The 17,443-nt window shown below is 41.0% G+C and overlaps 3 protein-coding genes and 1 long non-coding RNA gene across 4 annotated transcripts; 3 read left to right on the top strand and 1 right to left on the bottom strand.

The window, feature by feature from the left end:
- Positions 1-1,673: 1,673 nt before the first annotated feature.
- Positions 1,674-3,467, top strand: LOC119882643 (ferritin, middle subunit). Its single transcript, XM_038692791.1, has 4 exons — positions 1,674-1,982; positions 2,446-2,592; positions 2,840-2,965; positions 3,062-3,467. Exons 1-4 carry the CDS (start codon positions 1,881-1,883, stop codon positions 3,215-3,217), a joined length of 531 nt encoding a protein of 176 aa, XP_038548719.1. The 5' UTR covers positions 1,674-1,880; the 3' UTR covers positions 3,218-3,467.
- A 4,116-nt stretch (positions 3,468-7,583) lies between these two features.
- On the top strand, positions 7,584-16,723 carry LOC119882665 (ferritin, middle subunit-like). The gene is made up of 5 exons (XM_038692823.1): positions 7,584-7,831; positions 8,229-8,375; positions 8,521-8,646; positions 8,743-8,879; positions 16,447-16,723. Exons 1-5 carry the CDS (start codon positions 7,733-7,735, stop codon positions 16,463-16,465), a joined length of 528 nt encoding a protein of 175 aa, XP_038548751.1. The 5' UTR covers positions 7,584-7,732; the 3' UTR covers positions 16,466-16,723.
- On the bottom strand, positions 8,817-16,650 carry LOC119882674. The gene is made up of 2 exons (XR_005440536.1): positions 16,535-16,650; positions 8,817-8,954 (listed from the first exon to the last, which is right to left on the bottom strand). It is a non-coding gene; the product is annotated as an uncharacterized LOC119882674 (long non-coding RNA).
- LOC119882652 (ferritin, middle subunit) lies at positions 14,933-16,723 on the top strand. The gene is made up of 4 exons (XM_038692801.1): positions 14,933-15,243; positions 15,672-15,818; positions 16,088-16,213; positions 16,310-16,723. Exons 1-4 carry the CDS (start codon positions 15,142-15,144, stop codon positions 16,463-16,465), a joined length of 531 nt encoding a protein of 176 aa, XP_038548729.1. The 5' UTR covers positions 14,933-15,141; the 3' UTR covers positions 16,466-16,723.
- Positions 16,724-17,443: the final 720 nt, after the last annotated feature.

Genomic DNA, 17,443 nt, shown 5'->3' with positions numbered 1-17,443 from the left:
TGGGAGCTGACACAATATAGTTATATTATACAGTTTTTAGTAAATCTTGTCCTGTTCTTGGTTTGCTTTTTTAACTTTCTTGTTCCTTTGTTATTTTTTACTAACATGAACAATTTTCCCTGCAGGTGGAAAGCTTAAGAGTGATTGATTACCAGGAAAGAGCATGAGTTATGTTTCACAAGCCAACCACATGTGGGTCTTAGAACAAAGCCCTATGGAAAGATGCAATGCAAACAATGTGAGTAAGACGAGATAGGGTGACAGCAAAGTGTCATGCGTGGCTCCAAGGGCCATGGCAAACAAAGGGGGGGGGGGGGGCGGCACCAAAAATTGTCCCAATTTATTTACAAAAACATAGATTAAATTACAAATCAAGATGACTAGGAGCACTGGGACCAGGTGTTGGTATGGCTGGTATGGCTGGACTGCAGCCATACCAGCCATACAACATGTTCATTAAGAATGACGCCTTGATAATTCCTGTGTAACACTGTGCCACTTCCTCATCAACTTCATGCCTGCCCGCATGGCACCCATACTTACCGTGTGCAAATAAGACCTTAAGCCCAAGGCTATAAAGGAAGCAACTACTTGGAGATGTAAGATGATGAACCTCAGCTCAATATCCAGCTCTCTTTGGCCAACAGTCTATAGTCTTAAGCAGATACATTAATACTACAACTTAAAATAATGGGTGAATAATTCACAAGTTTCCTTCACCAAATTAATTAAAATAACCTTTCAAGTAAGATTAAAGATAATTGATGTCAGGGAGAGGTAGGATACAGAGAATAGTGCCATGTAAACAGAAGCAGTGTCCTTATGTTAAGCACTTGTCCAGACTAGCACAGCTTTACAAGTGGAAAACTGCTGGCTCACTGCTGTTGGTTCCTTGTCTGATGAGAGCGAAAGTGATGTTGTCTTGTACTATTTACTTAAACTATTTTAAAGGATATTAAAGGACAGTAGGGGACTACAGTCCCACCCCAGACACAGCCTGTTAACCCTGCTGTCATCTTGAAAAAAGATACAGAAGTTTCTGCTGTTGCACGCCAGACTGCAGAGCAGCTTTCCCACCAAGCTATGAGCTACTCAAATTCATCCTCAGCCTTGTCAATGGAATAAAGTTTATAGTTTGCTTCTGTTCAATTTTCTATTATTGTTTTTGTATACTGTATTTTTATACAGGGGGGGGGGCAATGGCATTTGGCAGATGGTCTGAAAAAGTATAACCACTGTGAGGCATGTGAGGGGAGAACATCGTCTTTGATACTTCAGAAAAGCATTGACTATTTTGTTTCCTATTTATTCACTTTTTTGTGCAAACAAAGGGAAAATGAGAACTTAACGACTCACCTTTACACACATAAAATTACACACTTGAACCTCTTCTATACTAAATGTCAATTCATTAGTGCTGTCCATTGTCCCCTGAAAACACCAAAAGTGCTTCGTCATAGCAGGTGAGTGGCTGTCAGCAGTTCCGCATTAATTAACGGAACATTAAACCAATATTTCCGTGTGTAACGAGTAGCCTGAAGAAAGAAACTGGATCTCTCAGCGCAAGGCGTTGCCATGGTCATGCGCTTTCTCAGCTCTGTGATTGGCGGAAATATGTAGAGTGATGTCACGAGGTCTGCCGTGTCTGGTATAAATACTCGGAGCGACTCACCTGCCATTTACACCAGGGAAGAAAATCTTGAGGAGTTCTTGCTTCAACAGTGTTTGAACGGAACTTCTTCCTTCGTCCCGCTTTTATTTCAACTACTCTGCATTCCGGACACGAGAAGCCTTTTTTCTACTTGAACACTGCTGATAAAGTCGTCGTAAAGCTCTGTTTTTGTACCGTTTTGTTAATAAAAAGCTAAACGCCAGCTAAAATGGAGTCCCAAGTGCGTCAGAACTACCACCGCGAGTGCGAGGCCGCCATCAACCGGATGGTCAACATGGAGCTGTACGCCTCTTACACCTACACTTCTATGGTGAGGAAAACAACACTTAACAATATTGTGTAATGTCATGTTTTGGTAATGTATCATCCACCTACATTGGCAGACTGACTGACTTCATGATAAAATTAATAATAATGAATGCAATTGAATTTGTGTATATTTAAGGTTTGTCACTGCTTAACTTAATAATGTAGCATTACAATATCAGCTTGCTGTTTCTGCATTAACTTTATTCGGTTGTTTATCACTGACTGGCAGGTTGCCAGATAAGGAATGTTTTCACTGAATAAAAAAAAGCTGTGTCATGCTGATGCTGCTTGTGGTGGTTTGTCAGTCAAATTCAGTGTATCTGGTTTAGACACAAAACCGTGACTCTTGTGACTGGCCTGCTGCATAAGTACTGATTGTAACAACCTTTAGCCAAATAATGATGGGTCATGTCTCCTAATCGCTGTTTTTCTCCTCTGCCTTCGTCCCACCTTGTCCCTCACAGGCCTTTTACTTCTCCCGTGACGATGTGGCCCTTCCAGGCTTTGCCCATTTCTTCAAGGAAAACAGTGATGAGGAGAGGGAGCATGCTCAGAAGCTGCTGTCCTTCCAGAACAAAAGAGGAGGACGCATCGTCCTGCAGGACGTCAAGGTCAGTTCAGACCGGAGAACTGGTCCTGTTGTGACATGTGTCCTCACCCTGTGTGGCTAGGGCAGATAAATGATCTCTCATAATAATAAATCTCCTGGTTACCTGAATTAAATGACTTCAGAGCTAATCCTGAGCCTGGTATGAGACAGAGGGTGATTGGTAGTACTGGTGACTCAGCAAAATGTGTCTTGTGTGCGTAAGGATTAATATATCCAGTGTTCAGTCTGCTGTAACGGTCTGTCTTTAGAAACCAGAGCGTGATGAGTGGGGGAGCGGGCTGGAGGCCATGCAGTGCGCCCTGCAGCTGGAGAAGAAGGTCAACCAGGCTCTGCTGGACCTGCACAAACTGGCCTCTGACCATGTAGACCCTCATGTAAGTTATTTAAACAGTCTGTTGGGGTTCATCAGTACTGGTAGTAAATTGTCGGTCTTTACCAAACCAACAATTGTTCTCTCATCCTGTCCTCAGCTGTGCGACTTCCTGGAGACCCACTACCTGAACGAGCAGGTGGAGGCCATCAAGAAGCTGGGCGACCACATCACCAACCTCACCCGCATGGACGCCAACACCAACAAGATGGCAGAGTACCTGTTTGACAAGCACACCCTGGAGGGCAAGAGCTAAACGCAAAGTCCCAGGATGGAGCCTGGAGTGAAAATCTTACTGACACGCAGGCTTTAAACTAAACGCAACCTTCTGCTCCAGTTTATTTACGAGCGTAATTTGACATCTAATTGTGGGGGTGGTTATGTTAAGGAAGGATGGGGGGTTTTATCAGGTTCTTTGCACTCGATACTTATAAACCTCCTCTTGTGTGACATTTTAACAACTGTGACTGTACCTTTTCTGATCTGAATAAACATTTTGAGCTGGACTCTGGTGTCTGTCTGCATCGGTTACATGAGCTGTTCTATTGACCTAAACACTCTATGTAACATTTACACGAAGTCATGAAAAGCGACACTTTAAGTGGCTTACTTTTGAAAATGAATTATTTCATCCTGACTTGTTCAGCCAAAACAGCATTACAGTCATACAGCGAGCCCTGCAGTTTCTGTGATTTTTAGGGAGATCTTAATTAACGGGACAGTTTCTTAGATGTAGGCTGTAGTTGAATTATCTTAAGTATTTTTACATATTTGACTATCTTACATGTCCAAAAATATGGAGCCAGGGTGGGGGTTAATTAACTAGATGAAGGTGTCAAAGTTACAAGAAAAGTCTGAAATTAAAGTCCCACAAAATCCAGATTACTTTGATGTTTACGCCCAATTTACGGCAAAGTCTCTAAGGCACATGATAGTATAGTGATTGTGGGCTAAACTCACAACTAGATATGAAGTCCAATTTTCCACTGCATTCAGAGACGTGTGTGTGATGTTGCAGCCTTGCAAAGTGAAGCGATGTGGTTCCTTTAAAAACAATTTTTCTCTCATAAATGTAGGATATGAATACAATGTCAGAATATATTCAAGTTTTTAGCTTGTAGATTTGTGATTATTAGTTTCTGATAAATCTACCACAGTATTCTTGAAAATTCTTTCCCCCTCTCCCCTGGCTCCAATTTCTTTATTACAATGGATATAATGAGCAGTTGTATCTGTACATCTTAATGATTTTACACATAAATGAAGAGCCGATAAAATACATGAGTATTAGCCTATAATAAAAACACTGTGAAGATAATTACAAATTTACTAAATACGATGCCAACTAGCCTCCCTGGCTTTGTCTGCTGCCACAGTGGTAGATTTGGCCGTTAACATGTCTTTAAACTCCTCATATCCTGACACAATCAATGTGCATTCTTCTGGGGAAAATATGGAGCAAGCACCATTGCGAAAAACTCTGTCTGCATGGCCGAAAACGACCCTTTCATGCGAAAGCGCACCGACCCCAATTAAGTTAACACGGGATTAACACCGACTCAAATAAGAAACATCTTATTCACTGTCATAGTACTGTTTAGCACCAGAGTAGGCGGTCAGAGTTTGTAAACCCTGAGTTAACTCTGAGTAGGTTGAATTCCCTTCATAGTACAGGTTTGCCTTCTATAACAACAGGGTTGGGAAATGTCCTCTCATTGGTTGTACCAGCTCATGTCCTTTTGATAACTAAATATACACCGATCAGACATAACATCATGACCACTGACAGGCGACGTAAAAAACACTTGTTCCCATGGAACCTGTCAGTGGGTGTGAGTTAGACTGCAGTAAGTATACTGTAGTGAAAGGGTCTTCCACTGTGGTGTTGTGTCTAAACTGATTGTTACAAAGCAAACTGCGGCAGATCCGTAATAACGATAGCTGGCTGCTCCTACCTTGAATCAGGAGGCTAGTATAAACAAAACATTTGCTTTGTACTGTTTTTTCTTGCAGGCTATAATCAACACTGACATAACACTGGTGGTACACAGGATAGTAGGCCTACCATTGATTGCATCAGCTAGTTAAGTAATGTGGAACGCCAGTATTTTGCTCTGGATAACGTTAGCAACTGGCAATAACACTCCGTAATAGACTGCACTGGCAAATAGTTAAACAATTTAAAAATAATGTTTCTCAATGTAAAATTGCAGAGGATGTTGGTATTTCATTGTCTACTGTACAACATATTACTAAAGATTCAGAGAATCAGAAGAGATCTTTGAAAGCAACGGTCAATTCCGAAAACCAGTATTGGATGGCTGTGATATTCGGGGTGCTTAGATAGCACTGTATCAAAAACACACACGATTCTGTAGTGGACATGACTGCATGGGCTGGGGAACACTTCCACAAACCATCGTCTGTGAACACCGTTCGTCACTGTATCCACAAATGCAGGCTGAAACTCTACCATTCAAAGAGGAAACTGTATATAAACCAGAACCAATCGCTTTCTGTGGGCCCAAGGTAATTTAAAATGGACTCAGGCAGGGGTGAATTGGGGCAAAAGAATTGCCTGAGAATTTGTCCCTGGTTAGCCCACTATCTGGACAAACCATTTGTCGGGCACTCTTGGTCTTGAGAGACCTTTATTCCTGCATTCTTGAGAATTCTTTTAACTTTTAAAAATTGTATTTCAAAGTATTTTATATATTTCCCCATGTTGGTTTTATGTTTTACGTAAAGCGCTTTGAATTTACTTGTTGTTGAAATGTGCTGTATAAATAAACCTGCCTGCCTTGCCTAAACATAACATTAATAATTCCAGCATCTTCAACCAAATCCAGTTGCCCTTGACTTTAACCTTCGTTGGATAACTATGACCTGGATGACTGAGAATCTTCATAGAAAACATTAATAAAACTGCAATACATTTCCTTGTATTTATTTCACAAAAAAAAAAGAACAAAATACACAATGAAGGGCTCATGTTAGCTGCATTACTGATGTATTCAACTGGTATAAACTGATGCCAAAAATGTAAAAACCTCCAAGTGTGCAGTGTTTTATTACATATACCATCATTAGGATTAAGACAACCAGTGTAGGTTCTTCCTTTCACATTGTCAAACTTGCAGGGGAGAATAAACAGAACCAGTTGACCTGATGTTTGCTATTGCTATGCTATTTCTGCCATCATAAACACAAGTCCTGGTGACTTATGCATCTTTTTTACAATGGTCATCACAGCTCTGCTTGGTTTATTACAAGTATCTTGAATGAGCCAGCATTTGTCTTTGCAGACAGACCTGCAGGTAGCAGAGCCCTGGATCAAAAAGTAGACAGAAGACTGTAGATTATTGGAAGTCTCAGAGAGAAAAGTGTGAGAGAAGAGTGGGTCTCACTGTCTAAACATAATTTAAAGAAGATCATTTAATGAATGTGCATACTCGCTTTTCATTTTTTTAGCATGGCTTTATGGATGGCATCGCTGGTCTGTTGGTCGGTTGCTTGATTGAGATTGAAAGACCTCAACAGCTGTTGGACAGATTGCCATGACATTTTGTACAGACATACATGCCACGCTCATGATGAATTGTAATAACCGTGGTAATCACTTAATAATAATAATAAATACCTGCAAAACTAATTACAATTCCATCAAGCTATGGTGTACATTGTATGCCAATTAGCAAATGTTAGCATATCTCGGTGCAGCCAGTATAACTAGTTGACCTGAAATTGTTGTTGTTGAGTAGTTGGCCTCTAGACCTTCACAGCAGTAACTAATGAGAAATGTTTGAAAAGAAGCATGCAATTTATTCACAAAATGTCAATGTGGCTCTTTTAGTAACTATTACTAGATATTACTCATAGACACTGAAATATACAAACATGTACACCATTAAGGGACCTGACACAATCTTGTTGAAACATTCAGTTTTTAGTAAATATTGTCCAGTTGTTGGATATCTTTTGTTACTTTCTTGTTCCTTTTTATATTTTTTACTGAAAAATTTCCCCTGCAGGTTGAAAGGTTTTATACAAGAGTGATGTAACTTTTAAATTAGACCCTATCCCAGAATGCATTAAAAAAGAAAAGGGAAATTTTAAGTGTCAAAAACACTACATTTCCTGCATTCTGGTGATTCTTTATTTGTACCACGTTCTACCTTTTCTAAATCAAGGTCAATCAATAATCTTTCGAAACTACTGAAATGTGGTTAATAAAATAACAGAGTATTCTGTATTTCTATTTATTCTTTTTGCAAAATGCATTTTATGCTGTTGCATTTGTGCAAATAAAGGGAAAATACTTCACAACTCACCTTTAAACACAGACAGTACACAATGAAAGATATTCTGTATTTGAATTTCATTAGTGCTGTTTGTTGTCTGTTGAAACAACAAAAGTGCTTTGTCAGTGCAGGTGACTGGCTGTCAGCAGTTCAGAATAAATCAACGGAACATTAAACCTGGATTACTGCGAGTAAGGAGAAAAAAAAGCAACTTCACCCCTCATCTCAAAGCGTTGCCACTGTCATGTGCCATCTGAGCTCAGTGACTGGCAGAAATGTGCAGAGTGATGTCATGAGGTCTGCTGTAGGGGATAAATACACAAGCGACTCACCTGCCATTTACACCAGGGAAGAAAATCTTGAGGAGTTCTTGCTTCAACAGTGTTTGAACGGATCTTCTTCCTTCGTCCCGCTTTTTATTTCAACTAATCTGCATTCCGGACACGAGAAGCCTTTTCTGTCAAGACAAAATGTCTCAAATACGTCAGAACTACCACAGCGACTGTGAGGCCGCCATCAACCGGATGATTAACATGGAGCTGTATGCCTCTTACACCTACACTTCTATGGTGAGGAAAACTCTTACAATGTTTTAAATAGTAGGCTACATATTAATGTATGCAAATACTACTGCTGTGTGATGTCTTATGGCATTGACCTACCTACGCCTACACTGGCTGACTGACAGACTTCATGTTAAAAGGAATAATATTGAAAACAATTGCTAACTAAAGAGATATAATCTAGTTATATCACTATTATTTAATGCAGGAATAAGTGTCTGCATTACTTGGTTGTTTATCACTGATCGGTCGTTAATCACAGAGTGAGTGAGTTGTGTGCCTGACCGCTGCCTGGTTGCATAACTACTGTTTGTTACAACTGTTTTCTAGCCAAATAATGATGGGTCATGTCTCCTAATCGCTGTTTTTCTCCTCTGCCTTCGTCCCACCTTGTCCCTCACAGGCCTTTTACTTCTCCCGTGACGATGTGGCCCTTCCAGGCTTCGCCCATTTCTTCAAGGAAAACAGTGATGAGGAGAGGGAGCATGCTCAGAAGCTGCTGTCCTTCCAGAACAAAAGGGGAGGACGCATCGTCCTGCAGGACGTCAAGGTCAGTTTAGACCGGAGAACTGGTCCTGTTGTGACATGTGTCCTCACCCTGTGTCTAATGCAGATAAATGATCTCCCCGCTCCAATGTTAAAGCTTAATATAACCAGTGTTCAGTCTGCTGTAACTGACTGTTTGTCTTCTGTAGAAACCAGAGCGTGATGAGTGGGGGAGCGGGCTGGAGGCCATGCAGTGCGCCCTGCAGCTGGAGAAGAAGGTCAACCAGGCTCTGCTGGACCTGCACAAACTCACCTCTGACCATGTAGACCCTCATGTAAGTTATTTAAACAGTCTGGTGGGGTTCATCAGTACTGGTAGTAAACTGTCTGTCTTTACCAAACCAACAATTGTTCTCTCATCCTGTCCTCAGCTGTGCGACTTCCTGGAGACCCACTACCTGAACGAGCAGGTGGAGGCCATCAAGAAGCTGGGCGACCACATTACCAACCTCACCCGCATGGACGCCAACACCAACAAGATGGCAGAGTACCTGTTTGACAAGCACACCCTGGAGGGCAAGAGCTAAACGCAAAGTCCCTGGAGAGAATCTTACTGACACGCAGGCTTTAAACTAAACGCAACCTTTTTGCATCCAATCTGCTTAAGTCTGGTGCGTTCTTGTACGTTCTGGTGGTGTCATTGTTAAATGTTACATGGAAGAATGGATATTATCAGGTTCTGACTTTGCACTCATTACCTATAAACCTCCTCTTGTGTGACATTTTAACAACTGTGACTGTACCTTTCTGATCTGAATAAACATTTTGAGCTGGACTCTGGTGTCTGTCTGCATCTGTTATATGACCTGTTCATATTGACCTAAAAACTTTATGTAACTTTTACACATGATGAGAGAGATTTATGAAACATGTATTTAAAATAAGCATTTGAAATATAGGATTTTGTAATTTGTATTTGATAGGGTTGATGAAAATATTTTGTTATTTTGACACATATTTTGTGTCAAAATACTGCAATGTTTTGTAATTTGTAGTTAGCCTTGAGACCGCTAGTGTTACACCCATAGAGTGCAAGTGTTGACATATTTTAGAAAAGATTTACTCTGAAAGAATAAATGAAATAAGGTGGTGAGTTGGCTGGTCCTCAGCTGTTTTACTTTTTAAAAAAACTTTTTTACTGTTTTACTGCCAACTGAAGAACGCAGCGCATCCCACAGCTTATATACTTGCAGTGATCGCGCGCCCTTTTAACTGCAAATAGAACTGTTAAAAATTGAATGGGGGGTGTCTGTAAACATTCAAAATAAAGTGCATACCTATAAAATAACACACAAGTAATCTAAGTGGGCATTTTCCTATAAATATCCTATATGCCACACTAGCATCCAGCCAACTTCTCATCCTGCTAGCATCCAGGCTATTAACAACCAGCCTGTACTCTGGCCGGCAGTCAGCTAGCTCAGATCCAACCAGTTTCCTACCTGATCCTGCCCTGTGGCCAACTTCTGGTTGGCCAATCAGGCGGAAACATGGCCAAAGAACTTACAGTGACTAGAAGTTGAAGCTTATAGAGCTTTCTATTGCAACATTAGTGCCCAGAGCTACGCCTCCACCATTTTGGCCTGAAGGCAACGCTAGCTTGTTCATGTTTGTCTCCCTTTTTTCCCCAGCAGACTCCGCACTGTTTAGTGCATTGCTGCCTCCCACTGATGTAATATTGCCATTGCTGCTTTATCATCTGAGATCTATATCTTGCGATATATAGATCTGTGGATTTAAGCAAGTTTATTACTTTCCTATATCTATCTTTTTGAAGCCCCCTGTTGCTCAGCAGAGTTCTGTTGGAAAATGTTTCCATTCCCAATTTGCCTCATTCTATTAATAACTCCCTCCTTCGCTTGACATAAAGCGGACAATGCATTAAGACATGTTGTACTGATTCCAGGATTCCTCAGTGTTCACAATTGCCATCTCTATGCCTCCCTACTAGCATCAGACCACTTGCTAGCCCCGCAATCTCCCAGTTCCATCCTTCTCAGTTTAACATCATCATTCCAAGGCATTCACTTTATTGCCAAGCTTAGCTGCAGGTTGAATGTTGTGCAGCTTTCTCTCTCTCTTGTCAGCACTCCACTCTTGCTGCCATATATGAATCAGTATCTCACTGATGCTGCTGCTGCATTCCATCCTACCAAGTGGCACCTGCACCTCTACACTGTCCCTGGACAAACTTGCCGCAGCCACGCTATCTGCCACCTCATTACCCTTAACCCCGACATGTGCTGGCGCCCACAGAAAACCCACACACCACAACCCTCCCTCTCTCTCCACTTTAGAACTCATCATTAAAATCTCCCCAACTATATCTGGCCTAGCTAGGCCACCCTCACCCCACCCAAAGCCATTAAGGCAGATACTGAATCTGTGCACAATACAATTTTACCACCCATCACAGTGCCCAAATCTAAGCATTTAATTCTGCAGTGAATACTGTAATCCTCAGACAGTCCTCTAAACTGACAGATTTGTACATGGGGAGCACTGCTAGCTTGTTGCTCTTGCTAAGACATCAGCTGCTGTTTCCACAAAACGTGGATTCAGGTTGAAATTCAACTGTAGTGGAGATGCAGTGACTTAAATCAGTCGTGAGTAAGAACTAGTATAAATAGATGTAATTTGTTAAGCTATGAGTAGAGGAAATGTCTCCTAGCCACTAAGCTAATTTATGCAGTGTAATGAAGCAAAAAACAAACCTTGACAGTTATTGTTACTGTGTAAATATAGAGAATGGGTGACAGTGAAAACTTACAATATTATACAATCCTCACCCTTGATATTAATGTGTAACTACAGGGTAACAAGTGGACTGTCTGCATAACTTATTAGTCTTGTGTAATTAAAATAATGAAAATGAATACTAGGTTCCACTGTACCCCATTTATCCAGCCTGCCCCTTATTGGCTGCCAAAAGAATAGACCTGTTTCTCAAGTTGTTCTTATTCTAAATCATATGATGAAATAGAAGAAATGCATCATGCAGCCCTGGAGTGAAGCAGGCCGTCTGAAGGATTGATAGTATAATTTGTTTTTAATGCACTTTGTTCGTTACTATTTTAATTTCTAGTTGCACATCACAATTGAGGTAAAACATCATAATTACTTAATGTAAATACATAGAGGGGAACACATGTGTGAGCCTTTCAACAACAACAACAAAAAAGTGCATTTTATCCATGTACCTGTGGGAGTTCCTTCATATAGACCAAACTGAGCATAGGGCTGAATGGTGTCCTCTGCCCCCTCCCTAATGCATGCTGGGATAGGCTCCAGCTTGCCGTGACCATCAACAGGAGAACCAGTTCAGAAAATGTTTGCTATAAATGCTTATGTACTCACAATTAAAAGGCTTTGGAGTAAAACATCAACTGTATGTACATATTTTTTAATGATACCTGAAAGAATGATTTGGATGATAGTGTTAACTATAAAGCAAACTGTATAAAACTGACTTTAAAAAAGTGTAGGCCTATGCTCTGAATTATTAGTCTCTGTGGCCCATCTGGTTCTACCAGGAGTTAAAAAACAAACATTGAGATCTGGGTTGAGGTTTGTCCCCATGTAAACTTACATCATGTTTTAGCTTTTCCCTGTCTTTATCTTCAAATTATAGGTACATAGTACAAGGCAACATAGCCTCATCCTTATCAGACTATAATAAACCAGCAGTGACAGCAGTGAGACAGTATTCCACTTGTAAAGCTGTGCTTTATCAGTCTGGACAAGTACTTTGGTCAACATCTGTACCTGACACTATTGTCTGGATCCTACCACTTCCTGACATGGGTTATCTTTAATCTTACCTGAAAGGTTATTTTAAATACGTTGGTGAAGGTAACTTGTGAAATTTTCACCCATTCATTTTATGTTTTAGTATTAATGTATCTGCTAAGACTCAAGTAAGAATGTTGGCCAAAGAGAGCTGGATATTGAGCTGAAGTTCATCATCTCATGTCACGAGTAGTTGCTTCCTTTATAGCCTTGGGCTTAAGGTCTTATTTTGCACACAGTAAGTATGGGTGCCATGCGGGCAGGCATGAAGTTTATGAGGAAGTGGCACAGTGTTACACAGGAATTATCAAGACAGGTGTTATTCTTAATGAACATGTAGTGTGGCTGGTATGGCTGCAGTCCAAAGAGCCACCCTTTAATTTGAAAAAGGACAGGCTTTCTGGTTGAATTATTTATTATGTTACCAACAAAAGGCAACAAGTACTAGCCAATTAGAGGCAGAGTTGGGTGGGGTCATGATGTCACCTTCCTAGGGGAAAAATGTCTTCCAGGAACACCTTAACCACTGTTGCCTTGTTAGGTCTTCTCTTGCAGGTTCATGTAACTGATAGGTGGGTCCGTCCACTTGAAGTGACTGGGAACACCTGGTCCCAGTCATCTCTATTTCTAATTTAATCTATTTTGACACTTTGCTGTCACCCCATCTCGTCTTACCCATATTGTTGACATTGTATTTTTCCAGGAGGGCTTTGTTATAGGAACTCTCATGTGGTGGACTGCTTACAAAAGCTGCAGGGGAAATTGTTCATGCTGGTAAAACAAGATATCACTGTTGACCATGCAAATATATCTCATACCTCAGGGTTGCCCTGTGAAAGAGTATACACAGCACAGACACATGTAAGAAAGGATGGGCTAAAGACAGGAAGCCATGCAGGGTTAATGGTCTTAGATGCGACGAGTCAGAACACTCTTTGTTCCTCATTTAAAGCACTATAACCTGTATGCATTAACTTTATTTTCCATAAACCAGGAAACAATAACACAGAATTTGGTGCTTCAGTAAGATAAGCACTTGTCACCACAGCACAATTTACAATGTACTTACTTTATATCCCACACTCTCATGCTTGCAGAAAAGTGACTCAGCAATTTAGACAGCACCCATCCTTATTTTGTGCTGTGTCACTATTAGTCAGCCTTGTGGATAAGGAGTGTCAGGTTCAACTGAAGATTGTGCTGTGTCATTGTTTTGACTAAGCGTTTCACAGTGTCAAGGCAATCCTTCCTGTTACTTTGTTCCGTTTTGATCAGGGTGACAGTGAGAGAGAGCCGTCTTGTGACAAAGGAAATGTCTGACGGGAAGTTTACCTCAGTGCTCTGCTGGTTGGAACCAGTTTGGGAGAATTAAAAAGGAACAAGAAAGTAACAAAAAGGGAACCAATAACTAGAATGAATATGGATGGATGGAAAATGGATGTATTTGTAGTAAAAACACCCCTGAGATACTTGATTGAAACAATGATAGAGTCTACCATGTCTCTGTGATACATCCAAAAACCTGTACTTTATTAATTTATTAAACCCTCAGCAATGCCATTAAAGATAGCTATTTTAATCAAAACAAGTGACATACAGAGACACAGCCCAAAAAATGTTCATAGTCATTTCAAATTAGAGGAAATGTATAAAGAGTAACCCAAGAGATTATTTTTATTTTGTCTCATTACAAACAGGCTAACTGGCTCTATGTAGAAATTGTTGCACGTGACTTGAATGACACACAATGTGTCTTGATTAGAACCAATAACCAATAGACTCTTCACACATGTATAGAGAAGTTTTATCATTATCATTATTTGGACACTTAGTAAAGCTCTGGAGGTCTAGGAAGGATAAATATCCAAAGAGAGGAAAAACCCTTCAGATTTGGTGTATGCTGGCCCTAACTCCTCAGCCGGGCTCAATAAATAATGTTGCGTAAGTCTTGATCAGTCTCTGAAACTTCTTCATCACACCTGAAACTGGTGGTATTTTCACAACACAGGGTTTACTAACTTTAATAACTAACCAAGTTCTACTGCCTAAATGTATGGGGAAGCAACAATCCATTTAGGTCAGCTTATAAAAAAAAGACCAGCACTCAGAAAACTCTCCATAAAGTTTTCAAGAGCCTCTGAAACTGCATTGGAACAAATTACTGTTTGCAGTTGGAAGTACTTGTAGGCTACATGTGTTTTCAAGTATTCTGTTTTTCTATTTAATTATTTATTTCACATGCAAATAAAGGAAAAATTAAAACTTCTCAACTCACCTTTACACTTAAAGGTGGGGTAAACAATTCTAATCAAATACACATCTTTTTGTCAAATTCAGTGAATATCTCCTGTCTGTTGTGTGTGTGTAATGAAATACAAATCCAGTGTTTGTAACATCCCTAATAATGTACAATCTCTGTAAATGGGAAACAAAGTGGCCCACAACCCACCACACAGCACTTTTCCAGCCATAATTTGTGTGTGACCTGTAATGTTAAATGACTTTGCCATGAACATTCAGCTTGCTTTCTACTTAGCCAAGACATGCTGCTGGCAGGAGAGTTGTGTTTTTGATTTTCACTTCATTAGGTGTCTCTTGAAACACCAAAAGTGCTTCGTCATTGCAGGTGACCGTCAGCAGTTCACGAAAAAAATCATGTATGAAAAAAGCAACTGCTTTGCAACTGTCGTGCTCTGTTTGTGATTGGCCGAAATGGCTCACGTTACATCTGTCACGAGGTCTGCAGTGGGGTATAAATACACGGAGCGCCTTATCTGCCATTTACACCAGGGAAGAAAATCTTGAGGAGTTCTTGCTTCAACAGTGTTTGAACGGAACTTCTTCCTTCGTCCCGCTTTTTATTTCAACTACTCTGCATTCCGGACACAAGCAGCTTTTTCTACTTGAACACTGCTGATAAAGTCGTCGTAAAGCTCTATTTTTGTACCGTTTTGTTAATAAAAAGCTAAACGCCAGCTAAAATGGAGTCCCAAGTGCGTCAGAACTACCACCGCGAGTGCGAGGCCGCCATCAACCGGATGGTCAACATGGAGCTGTACGCCTCTTACACCTACACTTCTATGGTGAGGAAAACAACAACAATATTGTGTAATGTCATGTTTTGGTAATATATCATCCACCTGCATTGGCAGACTGACTGACTTCATGATAAAATTAATAATAATGAATGCAATTGAATTTGTGTATATTTAAGGTTTGTCACTGCTTAACTTAATAATGTAGCATTACAATATCAGCTTGCTGTTTCTGCATTAACGTTATTCGGTTGTTTATCACTGACTGGCAGGTTACTAGATAAGGAATGTTTTCACTGAATAAAAAAATGCTGTGTCATGCTGATGCTGCTTGTGTTGGTTTGTCAGTCAAATTCAGTGCTTGTCTAGAAAGTGTATTTCTAGTACTGATTGTAACAACCCTTAGCCAAATGAGGGGTCATGTCTCCTAATTGCTGTTTTTCTCCTCTGCCTTCGTCCCACCTTGTCCCTCACAGGCCTTTTACTTCTCCCGTGACGATGTGGCCCTTCCAGGCTTCGCCCATTTCTTCAAGGAAAACAGTGATGAGGAGAGGGAGCATGCTCAGAAGCTGCTGTCCTTCCAGAACAAAAGGGGAGGACGCATCGTCCTGCAGGACGTCAAGGTCAGTTCAGACCGGAGAACTGGTCCTGTTGTGACATGTCCCTCCTCAGCCTGTGTGGCTAGGGCAGATAAATGATCTCTCATAATAAATCTCCTGGTTACCTGAATTAAATTACTGCCTCAGTAATCATCAATATCAGAGCTAATCCTGAGCCTGGTATGAGACAGAGGGTGATTGGTAGTACTGGTGACTCAGCAAAACGTGTCTTGTGTGCATAAGGCTTAAAATATCCAGTGTTCAGTCTGCTGTAACTGACAGTTTGTCTTTAGAAACCAGAGCGTGATGAGTGGGGGAGCGGGCTGGAGGCCATGCAGTGTGCCCTGCAGCTGGAGAAGAAGGTCAACCAGGCTCTGCTGGACCTGCACAAACTGGCCTCTGACCATGTAGACCCTCATGTAAGTTATTTAAACAGTCTGTTGGGGTTCATCAGTACTGGTAGTAAACTGTCTGTCTTTACCAAACCAACAATTGTTCTCTCATCCTGTCCTCAGCTGTGCGACTTCCTGGAGACCCACTACCTGAACGAGCAGGTGGAGGCCATCAAGAAGCTGGGCGACCACATTACCAACCTCACCCGCATGGACGCCAACACCAACAAGATGGCAGAGTACCTGTTTGACAAGCACACCCTGGAGGGCAAGAGCTAAACGCAAAGTCCCAGGATGGAGCCTGGAGTGAAAATCTTACTGACACGCAGGCTTTAAACTAAACGCAACCTTCTGCTCCAGTTCCTTTATGAGCATAATTTGACATCGAATAGTCTTATCCTCAGTTGATATGTTCTGTCGCTGTTTTGTCTAATAGTGGATGGATATTAGGTTTTGACTTTGCACTCATTACCTATAAACCTCCTCATGACACTTTAACAACTGTGGTTCTGGTCTGAATAAACATTTTGAGCTGGAGTCTTGTCTGTCTGCATCTGTTACATGACTTGTTCATACTGACTTAGAAGCTGTAGGTGATGTCACACAGCGTCATGAATCAACTGGATGGCTCCCTTTTTAGAAGGGACATGTTTGACTTTGTAAATTGAAAATGGCTTAGTCGGGTAATTAGCTTGACTTTTATACAGCTTGTAATTGTTGCTAAAATGTATATAGTTTGTCCTCTAAAATGTTAATACCACATCTAGAGGCAAAGCTTTGCCCGAGTGGCGGCAGATCTGTTGTACCAATCATGTTTGTCTGGATCTTTAGTGTTCAAGGAATTTGCTTTGGCATTAAGGTGCTACATGCAGACCTGTACAGCATACAGGTACCCATTCTTCTAATACCATGTCACACCTGGCTCAAAACGGAACAATGAGAGAAACTGCAGGAAAGGTACCATTACTTTATTTTAAACTAACAACTTAATATTCAAAAAGTCATGAGGTTTGATAATCTGATCAGTCATGTCAGCAGGTATGCATGCTTGAAGGAATAGTGAGTGTTGTATGGTGAAAGAAACAAGAGCATGGAGCATAGGGAACAGGGTTTCCCTCCTCTAGCCCCCAGTGCAGAACAAAAGACACGCACTTATAGTGGAGAACACCAGGCCTAGGTGGCTCCAACAACTGATTATTTTAACCACGCCTCCTGACATCTGCAACACAGGATACAGAGACAGACATCCCAGCAGCC

Source organism: Micropterus salmoides, unplaced genomic scaffold (genome assembly GCF_014851395.1).
Source record: "Micropterus salmoides isolate LMB-PRFRI ecotype aquatic unplaced genomic scaffold, ASM1485139v1 Ms_hic_scaffold_10, whole genome shotgun sequence".
Taxonomy (NCBI): domain Eukaryota; kingdom Metazoa; phylum Chordata; class Actinopteri; order Centrarchiformes; family Centrarchidae; genus Micropterus; species Micropterus salmoides.
The sequence above is the reverse complement of the archived record's forward strand: the minus strand, read 5'-3'. Positions and strand labels throughout refer to the sequence as shown.